We start from the raw sequence: 18,351 nt of genomic DNA on the forward strand, positions 1-18,351 counted from the left end.
GGGCATTCATTACACACGCTTTCCTAACAGGTAGAAATGCATCCTGTCCTTCAGGCCCCCACCCAAAGCCCCTAAAAGAGTGAAGCCTTTTTCCAGTGTCCCCAGATCTCTTCTCTGCACTTTTCGTTCATACTGCTCAACAGGTGCATAATCACTTACTGTGTTAAATGTTTCCTTCCTTCCTTCCTCCCTTCCTTCCTTCATTCCTGCCTTCAACAGTATTTTAGAACCTCCCAGGGCTACACCAGTCAGTTGCAGAGCAGGAGGCAGACAGATAAGCTGACAGCCACAGAGCACTGTTTTAGACACTCCGGTAGAAGTAATATACCAGATTACCAGTCTACCAGACTGCCTGGGTGGCTCAGTTGGTTGAGTGTCCAACTTCAGTTCAGGCCATGATCTCACGGTTCATGAGTTCGAGCCCCACGCTGGCTCTGTGCTGACAGCTCAGAGCCTGGAGCCTGCTTTGGATTCTGTGTCTCCCTCTCTCTCTGCTCCTCCCCTGCTTATGCTCTGTCTCTCTCTTTCATTAAAAAAAAAAAAAAAAAAAAAAATTAAAAATTTTTTTAAAAAGTAAGTAATCCAGAGCTCCAGGCTCAAGAAAGACACCTCTAACCCAGATGGAATGGTTGGGGAAGGTTTCCTTGAGATAGTGACTTCTGACGGAGACCTACTAAGGGAAGGAAGAGTTACCCAGGTAGCCAGGGCCTGAGTGAAGAATGTTCCAGCAGTGGAAACAGCAGTGCAAAAGCCTAGGGAGAGAAGAGACCGTGATACTGAGGAGACAGCAAAGCAAGTTCAGATGAGATACAGCAGATTTAGGCAGGAAAGGTGAGCAAGGACCAAATCATACAGGACCTTGATCTGGCACTTTAAGGAGCTGGTGTCATAATCTAAGCGTGAAAGACTGAAGACCTACACTAGCCTGGTGGCGCTAGAGATTGTGGGAATGGAGTGGTTTGAAGACAATTAGGTTAGACCTTCTGATTGACTGGCTATAGCAGAGAGATAAGAATGACACTCTGGACAGTGACACCAGGTTCACTGAGATAGAGAGCATGAGAAGGAGTTGTGGTTTGAAGGGAAATTATGAGTTCAGTGTAGGTTATGTTTGCCAAGCCTGAAAACCTGTAAGACAACCAAAGTGTATGATATACAGCTACCAAAGCACAGGACCAAAATGTGGACGAAAATGAGACTGACCACCATATCCATTGTAACTGAAGTGGTAGAAATGGATGAAATGGATCAGGGTGAGTGTGTGAATAAAGAAAAAGTGGCCAGAAGAGAACCCCATGGCACCTTGCTATTTAGGAGATTAGGAGAAAGAAGAGTCCACAGATGAGACTCAGAAGGTTCCAGAGAGGAGGAACCAATAGGGTCCAGCATTCTGGACGCTAAGAAAAGAGAATGTTACAGGCAGGAGGACAGAGGTCCACAGAGTGAAGCATCACTTGAGAAGCCAGTGGAGGTAAGGATTGGGATGTTTCTGACAGCTTTAGCAATGAGGAGGCAGCTGCTGACCTTGGTAAGACCTGTTTCCATGGAGTGCCAGGTGTGGAAGCCAGAAAGATTGAAGTAGACCAGGGAGAGACTGGAAGGTGTGGTCATGAGCACACACAACATTCAGAAAAATGAAGGTAACTGATAGCTACAGGATGTAGGGCCGAGGGAATTCGTTTTTTAGGATACGGGGAAGGCTTGAGCTTTTTTTCTCAAAGCTGGATGGGAAGGAGATGGACATGAATTCCAGGGCACTGGTGGGATTCTTTGTAGAAAAGAGGAGGGATGCCTGTGCCATTTTAACAACAGAAGCAAGGAAAGGTCGAGTGGGGCTGCAGGGAAGGGTGTGGCTGTGGTGGTAGAGTTGAACGCATTTGCACCTGGCTTACGGGTTTGAAGACAGCGAAGCAGCGTTCAGTGGAAAATGAGCAAAGGTGCTGGCTGGGAGAAAGAAAGGACCACACAGGCGAGAGGGCCCAGGTGAGGATAGAGGCCATAATTACAGTATGCTGATGAGCCGTGTTGGGGTAGGCCTGGGTTAGTTCTGGATGGTGAACTTCCCAGAAGTCAGAGACCGTGTTGGTGTCCTTCGGCCGCCTTCTCTGTGGTTGACCATGGTGCCCTGGACACAGTCGACACCCAGGTGCCTTCGTCGAGGTACTTTGGGCTGCAACTCTCAGAAACTCACCGTATGCCTGGGTGGCTCAGTCGGCTGAGCGTCCGACTTCAGCTCAGGTCATGATCTCACGGTTTGTGGGTTCGAGCCCCGCGTCGGGCTCTGTGCTGACAGCTTGGAGCCTGCTTCGGATTCTGTGTCTCCCCACCTCTCTCTACCCCTCCCCCGCTCAAGCACTGTCTCTCTCTCTCTCTCTCTTATTAAAAACATTAAAAATTTTTCTAAAAAACAAACAAACTCGCCCTAACACATTTAGCAAAAAAGGAGAACGTTCAGGAAGTCCAGTGCAGCTCCTTATAAGGTCAGAAATCAGGCTTTCTGCTGTTCCCTCAGCCTGTTCAAGATAGCGTGGCCTTTTATCTGTCCTTCATTGTTCTCTCTCACTCTTCTCCACCAAAATGGCCACCTCAGGCCGGCTTCCTATGCAAATGCAGTGGTTTCCAAAACTTAGCAGTGCATAAGAATCAAGTGGAGAGCTTTTTGGAATTTTAAATTCCTGGGGTGCCTGGGTGGCCCAGTCACTTGAGCCTCCGGCTTTGGCTCAGGTCATGATCTCACAGTTTGTGAGTTCAAGCCCCGCGTCGGGCCCTGTGCTGACAGCTCGGAGCCTGGAGCCTGCTTCGGCTTCTGTGTCTCCCTCTCTCTCTCTGCCCCTCCCCACTCATCCTCTGTGTCTCTCTCTCTCAAAAATGAATAAACATTAAATAAATAAATAAATAAATAAATAAAAGAATTTTAAATTCTTTTTTTTTTTTTTAACGTTTATTTATTTTTGAGACAGAGAGAGACAGAGCATGAACGGGGGAGGGACAGAGAGGGAGACACAGAATCTGAAACAGGCTCCAGGCTCTGAGCTGTCAGCACAGAGCCCGACGTGGGGCTCGAACTCACGAACTGTGAGATCGTGACCTGAGCCGAAGTCAAACGCTTAACCGACTGAGCCACCCAGGCGCCCCCTTTTTTTTTTTAACGTTTATTTATTTTTGAGACAGAGAAGAATTTTAAATTCTTAAGCCCACATTGGATTTCTGAATCTTGTGGCTAGAACCCAGAAACTTGGTATTTCAGAAGCTCCCCAGGTGATCTTGATGCAGCTAGTCTATAAACCTGCATTTGAGAGCCACTGCCTTTGGGTATCCATTCCCCACCACCACTCAAAATTCCCAGGAGAAGCTTAATGACCCACCGTGGATCATTAAGTAAGCCATAGCCAGAGGAGCAGGGTGACACGAAGTGACCATACAGAGCCTCTACTGCTGTATAACAGGACCTTTGTTCAAATTAAGAAAAAGTGCCCCTCTGAGCCAAAATAGAAAAAGGTACCCCTCTGGGTGGATAAACTGCTCCATTGGCAGGATTGGCACTTTTATTTTATTTTTAAAATTTTTATTACAGAAAGAGCAGGGGAGGGGCAGAGGGAGAGAGAAAGAATCTTAAGCAGGCTCCATGCTGAGCATGGGATCGACATGGGGCTCAATCCCGCAACCCTGGAATCATGACCTGAGCCCAAATCAAAAGAGTTGGGCGCTCAACCAACTAAGCCACCCAGGGGCCCCAAGCTTGGCACTTTTAGATGGGAGAAAAAGTGCTCCTTCCTTTCCTAAAGTTTAACCCTCAATGCCTCTGGCAGGTAACACACCTTTGTGTCTTCTCCAACCTTCCTGGCTCCAACCCGTTTCTGTGGCAATAGGACAATTCCCAGAGGGGAGTGTGGCTGGACAGAGCCCCCCAGTGGTCTCCCTCATTCAGTAAATGCCTGTTGTTAGGTGAATATTGTCTTGCTAGGTTGTAATTGGTTTCTTTCAAAGTACACCCCAGAAGGGGAGGTTGACATATCAAATATTTTGATTTGTTGGGGTTCTTCTGTATGTTTACATGATATCAAAGATAATCCATAGGATCTAAAGCATTAAAATGTATACTGATGTTAGCAGATTTCTTAGAGCCAAGTTCTCAACAAAGTATCCTTAAACAGTCTGTTTGTCAAGAAAATGTATTTAAAGAGCAAGGCTTCTCTAAGAGTTCAGGAAACAGGACAGGTGGTAAATTTCACTTCTGGAAAAGATGGTCAGTTGTGGGCAACCTGAAGTTTTGGGGAACAGGAGAGAGGTGATGGATCCTGAGGGGTTGGGGGGTGGGCTGGGAGGAGGGATGGACCCCCGTGACATACACTGCAGTGGAATTCATTCACACAGTTTACTGAATAACTGTTTGCTGTGCGCTCACTGTAGTGCCGGCCCCATTCTGGTGCCGGGAATACAGCAGTGACCCAGACAGACCAAAGTCCGGCCCTGAAAATATGTAGACTGGGAGCAAGTGGCGAACTTCTGGAGACAGAGTGGTCCCTAAGGCACGGAGCTTTCCGAACATACAGACCAGCTGGACTGAGGTTATGCCACTGCAGGGTCCAGGCCAGCCTCCCTACATGCATTCTGACTCTAACGCCACCCTGGCCCTACCCGCCCCAGCCCAACCTGTGCAATTACCCCACAGTGGGACAACTGGAGTGACCGTCCTCCTCCCGAGGGAAGGCGTACTTGAGGACACAGGCAGGGGTAAGATGAAAACGCATTGATGCCAATACTTGGCACCCACACAGGTGGGCAAGGGGACTACAAAACACTCCAACATGTGCTCAAACGAGAGGGTCCCCTTCAGACAGTTTCCTTGTTTTTGTTTTTTATTTTTTTATTTTTTTTTAACGTTTATTTATTTTTGAGACAGAGAGAGACAGAGCATGAACGGGGGAGGGTCAGAGAGAGGGAGACACAGAATCTGAAACAGGCTCCAGGCTCTGAGCTGTCAGCACAGAGCCCAACGTGGGGCTCGAACTCACGGACCGCGAGATCATGACCTGAGCCGAAGTCAGACGCTTAACCGACTGAGCCACCCAGGCGCCCCAGTTTCCTTGTTTTTAGACACAACAGTACTTACGTTTTCAGGCTTGGACATGAGGTTGTTCTGGGTTTTTTTTCCCTTTCACTCTTCTGTGTTGTGAAAGAGCACACATTTAGAAAAAAATGTGGAAGACATGATCGAACAGTTAACAAAGAATTCAAAAGCAAATTCCCATCCACGTAACCACTCAAGAAATAGAATATTGCCAAGTAGCCCCAGAAACCAGCCCCCTCTATATGCCTTCTGAACCACAGCCCTTCTCCTGACTTTCCTGGTGATCTCTTTCTTGCTTTGCTGTATAGTTTTATTGCTTATGTATGCAGGGGGGTTGTTTGTTTATTTTTTAATGTGTATTTATTTATTTTGAGAGAAAGCACATGAGCAGAGGAGGGGCAGAAAGAGAGAATCCCAAGCAGGCTCCAAGCTGCCAGTGCAGAGCCCGACGCAGGGCTCGATCTCAGGAACCATGAGATCAGGACCTGAGCGGAAGTCGGGAGTCAGATGTTTAACCCACTGAGCCGCCCAGGTGCTGCTGTAGGAATTTTGTTTTGTTCATCTGTTTAGTAACTGTGAATCATTTTAGGTCATGTCTGATAAGTAAGGTGGAAGATCAGGCTGGGTAATGCCATTTTTATTAAAAAAAAAAAAAAGTTGTATACTCTAAAGCAGTAAGGATGACTGACATTCTTCTGTTTCGTGCGAACTAGGCACATTGGGAAAAATTCCAAAACTGTGTATTAATAGCACTACCGTAAGGACTGCGGTCACAGGAACATATTCACTCTGATCCATCTATTCTTGGTGGTCTGGTTAGTTCAGAGTTCCACGTAGTATATAGCTTTGCCCTGTGAAGCCACATTTTCCCAACTTTTATCTGTTTGTTTTTTATTCAAGGTGGCCCTTAGTGTTCATCCCCTGGAAATATCTGAGAGGGTGCTCACCGTTTTCCCCAGACCTCCCCGCAACCCCAGTGTCCTCCGTGTGGACAGCTACCAACACTAGGAGAGCAGAGTTATGTTCTAGGTGAAATGCTGTGAACACTGGAAAATTTCCCCTCTGGGTTTTGTTACTAAAAATGTATTAGCTGTCTGCGTAGAATGGTGTAGGTCTGACCTTCCCTGCTAACGGAAGGATGAGCAAGGTGACCGTTTCCAACTTTGTAGTGACCTCTTCCTTCTGGGGTGATGTCACATCCCTCTCAGGGCACCTGGGTGGCTCAGTCAGTTAAGCATCTGACTTCAGCTCAGGTCATGATCTCAGTGTTCGTGAGTTCAAGCCCTGCGTCGGGCTCTGTGCTGACAGTGCAGAGCCTGCTTGGGATTCTCTCTCTCTCTGTCTCTCTCTCTCTCTCTCTCCCTCTCTCTCTGCCCCTCCTTCCCTCCCTCCCTCCCTCTCTCTCTCTCTCTGTCTCCCAAAAATAAATAAATAAACATTAAGGACACAAAAAGGATGTATAGCTCTAAAAAGAAATCCCTCTCCATTTTTATATTAGAAGAGAGGACCAAATAGATAATTGATCGCTTAGAATAGAAATATCAGCATGAACTTACTTGGCCAATGGTCAGGCATTGCTAAAGACTGTGTGAGTGCCCACACATGAATGGTTGGTGGGAACATTTTAATCAGGCCAAGGTCATAGTTTAAGTCCCCCGTGGGGATGACTGCACTAAATTCTCAATCCACTGATAGAATAGAAAGTATAAAACTGAAGAAAAAACTCTGAAAACTTACTGCACTATGAAGCAGTAATGACACAGAAGGTTAAAAATTGAGAGTAATTTAAAAGCCCTTTATCATCTTCCTTTAAATGGATCATAGAGATAACAGATCTTTTTAGAGCTAAAAGGAATTTGTCAGTCCCTAAACTTCATCCAGTTCATGTCCTCATTTATAGAAAAGAAGCACTCACCCATTTAAAACATCAGATTAATTTTCCGAATAATATTTTCCTCAGGCTAATATTCAGTTGAATTTACATTTCCCAGTTACACCTGATGTTGACATGATGCGAACGGGAGCCATACCGGTGGTGGCAGGGGTGGCACGTACTCTAGATCATCTACACAGCAGTGCGTGCTCGCAGTAGGTTTGGGGCTGGCGCTTGGGCCCTGACCAGGTGCTCAGAGTCCGTGCAGCACCCCGCCCCCATAGGTTCTGGTAGTTGGGATCATAGTCCCTGCAGGCTAGAAAATTGCCGCGGATAGAAAGTGAGCTTCTGGCTCTGCCTTTGTGTCTGGGCACCACAGTCCCGGGGCAAGAAAGCAGTCTGGCATCAACTCAGCATCCCCGTGAATGGCACTGAGAAAATTCGGCTCGCCTGTAGCGTTTTAAAGGGCGCTGCTTGCGGTCCTCCCAGCGTGGTGGGAGAGTGACAGAAAACTCTGCTTTTGTTTTGTAATCTAACCTGACGGTGATGCCGGGTAGGCATTAACTGGCCTAATTGGTGTTTTGAGGAATCTGCTACAGCCTTTAGTCACGAAATTAACTTTTCCTCTTGGCAATATTTTTCGCAGGCTCAGAAAAAAGGTTTGAATCAGACTTCCCCCATATCCGCTTCCAAGACCACAGATGGCCTGAGGCAAGCACAGATCCCTGGCCTCCTGAACACCGCACTGCCAGGTCAGGAGCCTTCACAGTAATCTCCCCTCAGCCGTCCCCTGTCTCCCCAAATCCAGAGGACACTCTCTTCCCATCCTCACCCTGCATGTAGCCCTTCCCATTCAGCCTCCTCCCCACCCTGACCGTTCCTTCTGCCTCCTTTCCCCCCGAATGATAAACCATGTTGCAATCCCCACTTTCATTTTATACACTACTAAGAAAGAAAAACAAAACGCACTTCTAATTAAATTATGACGCACTTAATTTGGGGGGAAATGTGCCGCTTAGAAACAACAAAATCCAGTGTCCTATGGCACAAGGGACTCTGTAACTATCCTCATGTCTCTTTATTTATATATATTTGGAATCCCCCCCCCCCCCGCCAAGACTAAAAATATTGTGGGCTATGTCTTCCGTTCCTTCTAAAGCTTTGAATACCTGCACTGCTCAGTAAATACTGAAAAAGACAAAAGCAGGAACACTTGTAATCAGCCTCCTGCTTGGGCCTCCCATCCCTTACATCGTTCGTGAGCATTTTGGGGTGTTGTAATCCTGGCTGGCTGTCCAGTAATACTGCCGTAGTGAGTGGCTCGAGGCCTGTTCCTCAGACCTTCGATTATTCAAAACTGTAGCACTGGCAGCTTTTATTTATTCCCATTGATTTATGTATCTACTTTCTATTTATTACCACGTAGGCTTTACTAATCATGACATCTGCCGCTAGGGCTTCTGTAGATAAATGTACTTCCCACCGTCCTTCCTCAGAGCAAGCATTCGTGATAAAGAAATCCTTCTCAGAACATTCAGTAACCCACATCCATTGGCCTCTAGGGGTGATATAAGGGGCCCGATTGACTGTTTCTGTTGTCTTATGTGTTCATTCTAATAGGGCAGGATTCTGGAAGCAAAGTTATACCGGTGTCCTTAGGAACCGCACAGCCACAGCAGGAAAAGGTAGTTGGATCATCTCCTGGCCAGCCAGCTGTGCAGGTAGAGGACAATTTGCATAGCTTCTTCCTAAGGTTGAGCATAATTGTGAGGAAATGTAGTTGTGTCATCTCCAGCTTGGTGGTTCCCACCTGGTATCATCTACACACAAAAGTGTGCTTGTTCACTGAAGACCTTCCCGACAGGCCAGGCTGTGTTCTGTTAATGTTTATGGGATTTATGTGTCTATTCTATTTCTCACATTACAGCACTGTCATTTCCTCATGAATTAATAATAGACTAGAAGCTGTGGCTCCTGGGCGGCTCAGTCGGTTGAGCATCCGACTTTGGCTCAGGTCGTGATCTCACGGTTTGTGAGTTCAAGTCCCGCACTGGGCTCACTGCTGTCAATGGGGACCCTCGGATCCTCTGTCCCCCTCTCTCTGCCCCTTCCCCGCTCGCGTTCTCCTCTCAAAAATAAACATTAAAACAATAATGATAACCATAATAATATACTAGTAGCCAATACATAGTAGGCACTAAAAACATGTAGTTTACTATTCAGTGGTATCACTCATTATCATAACTGAAGTAGATCTGTTCCTCTTAGTTATACCAAGAGTTTTTTATTTTTCTGCTGTAGCAACCAGGAATATGTGAAATAGTCCGTTTCTGTGGTCTTTTAACCCAACCACTGATCTAAAAAGGAAGGAAAAATATTTTTGTTTTCAGCTTGCTGAGCCCTTAGTTTCTTCTCAATCAAACCCCAATTCATAGTTTAATGAAACTTGTTATAGTCTGGGCCCGCCTGGAATACTCCGTGAAGGATCTGGTTCAATTCTCAGATTCTGACATAAGTCATGTTTGTTCCCTTAACATTGACATAAGAAATGCCCTACTATGGGCACCTGGCTGGCTCAGTCAGTAGAGCATACGACTCTTGATCTAGGGTCATAAGTTTGAGCCCATGTTGGGGTGTAGTTTACTTAAAGGAAAAAAAGAGAGAAATTACCTACTAAATCACACACCTTGACTGTAACAGCTAATGGATTTTCAGATGTTCATGGAGTTGGTACCCACAAATATACTTCAAAAATCTAACGATGCATTTATAGAGTTGGAGATTCAGGCTTTAAATACAGTCCCTTCCAGGGAACTGATAGTACAACTTTCCATAATCTTGACACGGTGTGACTTTGCTACATGGGTCTGTGGACTGGCTTGTTTTATTTTTTTAGCAGGGTACAGTCCCCATTCTTAGAATATGCTCTTGAGGGGCACCTGGTGGCTCAGGCAGTTGAGCATTAGACTCTTGATTTCAGCTCAGGTCATGATCCTAGGGTGTTGGGACTGAGTCCCACATCGGGCTCTGCACTGAACATGGAGTCTGCTTAAGACTCTGTCTCTCCCTCTGCCCCTCTCCCCAACTCACACACTCTTTCTCTGTAAAATAAAAAATTAAAACAAAGGTTTTTAGTTAAAATCGAAACAAAGGGGTGTTTGGGTGGCTCAGTTGGTTAAGCATCCAGCTCTTGATTTCAGCTCAGGTCATGATCTCACGGTCTGTGAGTTCGAGCCCCACATTGGCTCTGTGCTGACAGTGCACAGCCTGCTTGGGATTCTCTCTCCATCTCTCATGCTTGTGCACTCTCTCTCTTTCTCTCAAAATAAATGAATAAACTTAAAAAACTTAAAAAAGAATATGCTCTGGATAGGGAATTGAAAATATCTGTAACATAACTATGTGTAACTACATTCTGCTTATTGTTTCTACAAAAGGGAGTAATAAGAGGTATGTTTTGTCTTTAGGTGGATAGTCATTCAGGAGGACAAAAGCGGCCTGCTACAAAACAACTAACTAAAGGAGCTTTGTAAGTGACCCTTGGAAATGACTCATTTTGATCATTTCTCTAGGTTCCTAACCTTCAATAAATATACAACAGAAGTCAGGTTATAATGTATATGTGTGTGTGTGTGTGTGTGTGTGTGTGTGTGTGTGTGTGTATGTATATATATATGTAATGTATATAATATTTTTTAATGTACTTTGAAAATAATTTCCTATAGTTTATTTCTATTAGGACCTATAAATGCAGTGACCCTTGAACATCACGGATTTGAACTGTGCAGGTCCGCTTATACGCAGATTTTTTTCTGATAAATACAGAAAATGTATTTTCTATCGATGTATTTTCTGTTCCTTACGATTTTCTTAATAACGTTTTCTTTTCTCTGTATAATGCATATAATATAAAAACTATATATTAGTGGACTGTGTAATCAGTAAGGCTTCCAGTCCACAGGAGGCCATTAGTAAAGTTTGAGGAAAGTCAAGTTCTCTGTGGGTTTCTGACTCTGCGGGGAGTCAGTGCTCCCAGCCTCCCATGTTGCTGAAGGGTCAGCTACGTATCATATATAGTTTGAGTCTACTGTTGGCTCTTTTGTTCTTTTTTTTTTTTTTTTTTTTTTTTTAATTTTTTTTTTTTCAACGTTTATTTATTTTTGGGACAGAGAGAGACAGAGCATGAACGGGGGAGGGGCAGAGAGAGAGGGAGACACAGAATCGGAAACAGGCTCCAGGCTCTGAGCCATCAGCCCAGAGCCTGACGCGGGGCTCGAACTCACGGACCGCGAGATCGTGACCTGGCTGAAGTCGGACGCCTAACCGACTGCGCCACCCAGGCGCCCCGGCTCTTTTGTTCTTAAGAAGAATAGTTCTTGGTCTTTCCAGCATGCCACATACCCTTCGATTGGCTGAAGGGTCTCTGGGAGAAGCATGGTTTGGTAAACGCCTATGAAGTAAAAAAACAGAGCTGCCATACTGTGAATAATAACATTCCTGTAGGTCTTAATTTCTTTGCATGCAAATCGCAATTAGGTTTCCTACCATGGATCTCCACTGACATGGGCAATTTCTCTTTTAAAGCATTCTCCAGCAGTTACAAAGGGACCAAGCCCACGCTGTGACACCTGATAAAAGTCAGTTCCGATCACTAAGTGATGCAGTGCAGAGGCTACTCTCCTACCACGTGTGCCAGGGCTCCATGCCCACCGAGGAAGACTTGAAGAAAGGTAAACAGGCTGTAACCCCAGAGTGCCACTGTGACACCAGACACCATCCTATGGATGCCCCACAGAAGAGCGAGAGCCATGTAGCTCCCATACAGTAGGCACGTTAGTGTTTTTAATCACAGACCTAACTTGTTCCCAGTTTACTCAATCTCCCGGTCCATGTTTAGGGTTATGTGACTTACTCTTCTCAATATTCTGTGAAGGGATATACAGATGTCAGAGTATTTTATTGACAGATTTGGGGGCAGGGAGTCCAAAGCATTGTCTGGACTACTGGCTGCAGGCGGGATGCCTCGGAAGCAGGTACTCTAGCCAGTGATTTCTTGTATTGAGGCAGATTGCATACCCTTAGCTGCTACTACCAGTTTTATGAATTAGAGAGATACTTTAGCCCTCACAAGCATTCTTCAAGGTTCCAAAGTGAGTCTAGGGCATTGCTGTATGTCAAGAAACTGGCAAAAAAGATTAAGGCTGGGAGCCCCATTACCAACCTGGAACCCCGCCATTACGATGCCTCTCACAGATAGATGCACAACGGAGTTGGACCCGCCCTCCCCGCCACCCTTCCCACCACCGTCCCCAAGCCTGGACTCTGGTAGTTCCCTTCCACTGCTTGAATCCCTCCCTCGGCTGCCACTGGTCTTGCTTCCCTGGCTGGGGTCTCTGATCTGAGTACAGTGGTGTCCCTGTCAGTCCCCTGGGAGCTTCCCTGGGAGTTCCCGGGAATAGGGTCCAGATCCCGCATTATACAGGGATGTGAAGACTCGGAGTGATTAGAAAATGTGAAACCTTTGGAGACCGGCAGGCAAAGGCCAGAGCCACTGCACCATGACCTGCAGGATATCATGAACTAGTTTGTGTCCTCACATAAAAACCAGTCGGCCCACCCCAGACAGCAGGACTGTGTTGTTTCAACTGTTTTCATCTTTCATACCATTGAAGGGAGAGGGGGTACGGCCACCTAGACCAGCAGATCATTCTCTGTTCATTGATATTTATTGCACGTCTGTGTTACATGGTTTTCCTTTATAGGTGATGTTAAAAGCGTTATGCTTTTGGCTTCCTGATTTAAGTTAACATAAGCTAGTATTGAAATGACTTGCTTGATCACATAACAATGGACCGTGAGAAAAGCAGCGCAGAAGCTTGTTTAAACAAGGAAAGCTAATCTAGGAAGAGAAAACTGTCACAGACAAGACAGGTTTGAGCAATGGAAGAGTAATGCATTTCGGGCCTAAGAAAGAAAAGCCCTAGTGGTGATTTGCACCGTCTTACCATTTTCTCTCTTTCTCTCCTTTTTTTTTTTTTTTAAGTCGACAACGAATTTGAAACAGTTGCCACTCAGCTCCTAAAAAGGACCCAAGCGATGCTTAACAAATACAGATGCCTGCTTCTAGAAGATGCCATGGTAAAAATGCTGCTACCACGCATAGTTGTTTTTTTAAAACTCTACAGGTCACAGCTACTAATTCAGAGAGAAAAAAACCTCAGGGAATTACATTTTCCCAGCATAGTTTCCCAGCACAGATACTACAGCACTTGGCATCTGGTGCGCTTTCCACGCGCGATCACACCTAGTGAGTGCTGTGGCTTTCCTGGCCCCAGACGAGGAAACCAGTGCTTTGGCTAAGTCATTTGCCTAACATTCCACAGCCAGTGAGCTTGCAGAGTAACTAACAGAGCTAGAAGGTAGACCGGGACCATCTGGTCTGGCTGGGCACCCCCCAGCCGCCATCCACACTCTGATGCTGCCAGCCACCTCTCACCAGCCCAGAGATGTGGCGAAGGTTGTTCAGAGTGACATCTGAAAAGACGAGGTGACAACAGATGTTAAAATTGGTTTTATCTTGTTTTTAACGGAGTGATCATGAACATGCCATAAAATCCCTGCACGATTTAAAAACGTACACCTTGGGGGCGCCTGGGTGGCTCAGTCAGTTTAGCGTCCGACACTTGATCTCAGTTCAGGTCTTGACCTGACAGTCTTGAGTTCAAGCCTCATGCTGGGCTCCATGCTGGACATGAAGCCTACTAAAAAACATAAATGTGGACAAAAATAAATATAAATGTACAACTTGACGGTTTTCAGTATATTTGTAGGGTTGTGCAACAATCACCATTGTCTAATTCCAGAGTCTTTTCATCTCCCTAAATAGACACTAAAATTAGTTTTAAAGCATCCGTTAATTAGAGAAAAATGTAAGATACCTCAGGAAATGGTAGAAAGACCAAACCTCTTCTGAGATTTTAGAAACAATTCTAAAATCGTATCAGCCTTAACCTATAAATTGGCCTCTTACAAGCAGTCTTAAATTTAAAATCAACTTTGAAAATGTCCCTTGGGAACTTAGTTGAACTACATTATGCACATAGACAGTACAGTGTAAATACATGTGTGTTTATGTTTACTTAACTATATATATATACACACACACACACACATATATGTACATATATATACATATATATGTATATATGTACATATATGTGTGTGTATACATACACACACATATATATGTGTGTGTGTGTGTATGTATACACACACACACACACACACACACACACACACACACACACACACACATTGGGGCGCCTGGGGGGTTAAGTGTCCAACTTTGGCTCAGATTATGACCTCACAGTTCGTGGGTTCGAGCCCTGCGCCAGGCTCTGTACTGACAGATTGGAGCCTGAAGCCTGTTTCGGATTCTGTCTCCCTCTCTCTCTGCCCCACCCTTGCTTGCACTCTGTCTCTCTCTCAAAAATGAATAAACGTTAAAAAAATTTTTTTAAGATATATATATATATATTTACTTACTTATATTTACTTAAATTTGTGCCTCCAAAGCCTGAAATAGTTGTTCTCATTTTAACGACCATTTCAGAAACAAAATGCTGAGATGTCAAAAAAGAGTACCATTTTTGAGGAAAGGCCCACCTATTTGGTCAAATTATCTTCTATTAAAAAAAAGGTCATGCAATGAAAAGACTTTTAACATATTAGTAAGCAGAGAAGGAAATAAGAAAGATACAGAACAATGTGTGTAGTTGCTACCATTTGTGTGCAGAAATAAAGAAGAATGTCAATGCATGTGTGTGCATAAAATCAGTCTAGAAGAGTCTAGTAACACTGGTAGGTGCAGGTGCTCCCAGGGAAAGGCAGGGAAAGCCAAGAAGGCAGGCTTATTTTTCACATCCTCTTTAGTACCTTTTGAATTTTGTATCAATGTGTAAATCATCTTTTCCCCCAAAATACAATTTAAAAAAATGCATTCCTACATGATAAGGATAAATGTGACTAAACAGAGGTGCACCTGGGTGGCTCAGGCAGTTAAGTGTCTGACTCTTGATTTTGGCTCAGATCATGACCTCATAATTCATGGGATCTAGCCCCGTGCTGTTAGCACGGAGCCCTGCTTGGCATTCTCTCTCTCATCTCTCTCTGCCCTCCCCACCCCCTCCCCCTGAGCTCGCATGTGCGTGCACTCTCTCTCTCTCTCAAAATAAATAAATAAACATTTAAAGAAAAAGATTTCTTTAAAAAAAATGTGACTAAATGGCACATGACTAGAACCTAAACACCAAATCCTCATGTCTGGTTGCTTCGTTTGTTTCAAAGACACAGTGGGATGTTTGCACTTGTTAAAAGGCATCTGAAATGACCGGACTCTCTCGTTTTTAGCGGATCAATCCCTCTGCTGAGATGGTGATGATCGATAGAATGTTCAACCAGGAGGAAAGAGCTTCTCTGTCCCGAGACAAGCGTCTGGCACTTGTAGACCCTGGTAAGAAACGTCAGAGGGAAAGTAGAGGAGAGGGACGGACTTATGGGGTCCGGGCCATGGGCCTTTGGGGAGTCTGTCTGAACCACCTCTGGTTACAAAACCTGAAAGTACAAAATGAATTCTGGAGGGGATGCCTGGGTGGCTCAGTGGTTAAGCACCCAACTCTTGATTTCACCTCCGGTCATCATCTCATGGTTCCTGAGTTCAAGCCCCACATCAGGTTTACAGTGTGGAGCCTGCTTGGGATTCTCTCTCTCCCTCCCTCCCTCTCTCTCTGCCCCTCCCCTGCTCACCCTCCCTCTCTCTCAAAATAAATTAATTTAAACTTTAAAAAATTTTTAAACTTTAAAATATTATATGGGTGGGTGGGAGGAGAGGGTGGGTGATGGGTATTGAGGAGGGCACCTTTTGGGATGAGCACTGGGTGTTGTATGGAAACCAATTTGACAATAAATTTCATATATAAATAAAAAAAAATAAAATAAAATATTATATAATACAATACAATAAATAAAATGAATTCTGGGGAGAAAAAAAAAACAGAATGAGAGCAGTGTAGGCATACTCTAAGAAGGCCTATAGCCTAGAAAATCCAACCTGGAATTTGACATTTGTTACGTGATTATTTTCCCCCATTATAAATGTAAAATTCTCATTCTTTTTCTAGTTTTTGAGAACAAAATTAAGTCAGAAGCCTTCCCCAAAGCATTTAAGCCTCAGCAAATTACTGAGTTGTCTTACTATTTGCAAGGCATTGTAGGGTCCCTGCCCACAAGCTTGTAAATTGAGATGCTCCATTTAAGTACCTTTCTCTCACTCTGTCAGTTTCCCACTAATTTCGTTGAAGGGGAGGAAGAAATTTCCCTCTGTCCAAAGTTTTTCTAGCTGGGCTAAGAATTAAATTTACATAAGACCTATTAATAGGAGGAAACAAAAGTTTTATTATTTCTTTTTAACATTTATTTTTGAGAAACAGAGCACAAAGTGGGGAGGGGCAGAGAGAGAAGGAGACATATCATCCGAAGCAGGCTCCAGGCTCCTGGCTGTCAGTACAGAGCCCAACACGGGGCTCCAACTGTGAGATCATGACCTGAGCCAAAGTCAGAGGCTCAACTGACTGAGCCACCCAGGCGCCCCCAAAAAAGTTTTATTACATGTGTACAAAGGTCCAATAATGAAGTTGAGACTCAAAGAGTAACCAAGGCAAGCAGTTTTTCTACTTTTTAGACAAAGAGACAATAAATCTCTGAGGAATTGATACGATAAAGAGACTTAACTCTGAGACTTCACTTAGTAAGGAATTCGAAACAGAATTTGGACTGGAGTAGTAAATTAGTGAAAAGTAACAAGGGTTGTTCATACATCCTTCTTGGCCCTGAATTCCATGTTTCTGGTGATGAGGATATCTCTCTGCCTCTTGGTACAGGGAGGGCACCTTTCACATGGGGGATTTATTTCCTGCTCTCAGGGAGCCAAGGAGGGTCAGAGTATCCTTGTACAAGCTGTTTTTTTAAGTAGTTTTAATCCAAAATAATCAGTATGCCATTGTGTTATTGGGGTGGCCTGCCCTTGGTCCCTACAGAATGCCATTAGATTTGACCCACAATCTGCCTTTTAAAAATGAATCCTCCCGGGGCACCTGGGTGGCTTGGTTGGTTAAGCATCTGACTTCAGCTCAGGTCATGATCTCACTGTGCATGAGTTGGAACCCCACATGGGGCTCTCTGCTGTCAACATGGAGCCCGCTTTGGATCTTCTGTCCCTCTCTGTCCCTGCCCCACCTCAGCTCGCATGTGCTTGCGCTCTCTCACTCTCTCTCTCAAAAATAAACATTTAAAAAAAATTTTCTTAACGAAATAAAAATGAATCCTCCCAGGGCGCCTGGCTGGCTCAGTCAGTGGAGCGTGACTCTTGATCTCAGTGTTGTGAGTTCAAGCCCCATGTTGGGTGTGGAAATTACTTAAGAATAAAATCTTAGGAAAACAAACAAAAAAAAGAATCCTCCAAATAAATAAGAATCTCCTTACTTTTCTCTGGCCTCTAAAAAAATTTTTTTTAATTTTTTTAATGTTTATTTTTGAGAGAGAGTGCAAGGGGAAGGGGGGCAGAGAGAGAGGGAGACACAGATTCCAGAGTAGGCCCCAGGCTCTGAGCTGTCAGCACAGAGCCCCATGTGGGTCTCGAACTCATGAACTGTGAGATCACAACCTGAGCTGAAGTTGGACACTTAACAGACTGAGCCACTCAGGTGCCCCTGGGCTCTAAAATGTTTTTTTTTTATTTAATGTTTTTTTTTTTATTTTGGGGAGACAGAGAGACAGAATGCAAGCAGGAGAGGGGCAGAGAGAGAGGGAGACACAGAATCCGAAGCAGGCTCCAGGCTCTGAGCTGTCAGCACAGAGCCCGACGCAGGGCCCGAACCCATGAACTGTGAGATGGTGACCTGAACCGAAGTCGGACGCCCAACCGACTGAGCCACCCAGGCGCTCCTGAAATGTTTTAAATCAAATATCATTATCACAGTTCATGGAATATAAATTTTACCCATACTTGCACCATCCTATAGAAGAAAAGTTTTTATTTCTCCAAGTTTCCTTCCAGCTCCGGTTCCTATTTGCATGCATCATTTATGTATAGTTATAACCATATGTCATATGCTAAATATGATTTTGTTATTCTAATTGGCTTCCATTTAACATATCTGAAGTCCTTATCATTTGCTAGAGTCTTCAAAATAATATCTAATAAATTTTTTGTAACTTTAATTTGAGAATTTAGCTACTCCATTCCCCTACTGTTGGACTATTATTTTCCAGTGGCTTTATTTCCATTCCCCTAACTTCTTTTCCAGTTGTTAAAGATTAAGGTTCTGCCTTGTGTCTGACGTGGCTCATG

General features: G+C 44.5%; 1 protein-coding gene across 6 annotated transcripts in view; it reads left to right on the forward strand.

Moving 5' to 3' along the window:
• The window catches only part of BICRAL (BICRA like chromatin remodeling complex associated protein), a 111,448-nt gene that overhangs the window by 87,567 nt on the left and 5,530 nt on the right, over positions 1-18,351 (forward strand). For 5 of the 6 annotated variants that reach the window (XM_086706877.1, XM_086706875.1, XM_086706876.1 and 2 more), the window contains 6 exons: positions 7,591-7,696; positions 8,565-8,665; positions 10,412-10,473; positions 11,529-11,674; positions 12,988-13,082; positions 15,354-15,456. In XM_086706877.1, the coding sequence (XP_086563003.1) occupies positions 7,591-7,696; positions 8,565-8,665; positions 10,412-10,473; positions 11,529-11,674; positions 12,988-13,082; positions 15,354-15,456 (613 nt within the window). The remainder of the gene's footprint in view (positions 1-7,590; positions 7,697-8,564; positions 8,666-10,411; positions 10,474-11,528; positions 11,675-12,987; positions 13,083-15,353; positions 15,457-18,351) is intronic. The other variant, XM_086706881.1, reaches the window with a different exon arrangement.

Source organism: Puma concolor, chromosome B2 (genome assembly GCF_028749965.1).
Source record: "Puma concolor isolate L17-30 chromosome B2, mPumCon1.1.hap2, whole genome shotgun sequence".
Classification (NCBI taxonomy): domain Eukaryota; kingdom Metazoa; phylum Chordata; class Mammalia; order Carnivora; family Felidae; genus Puma; species Puma concolor.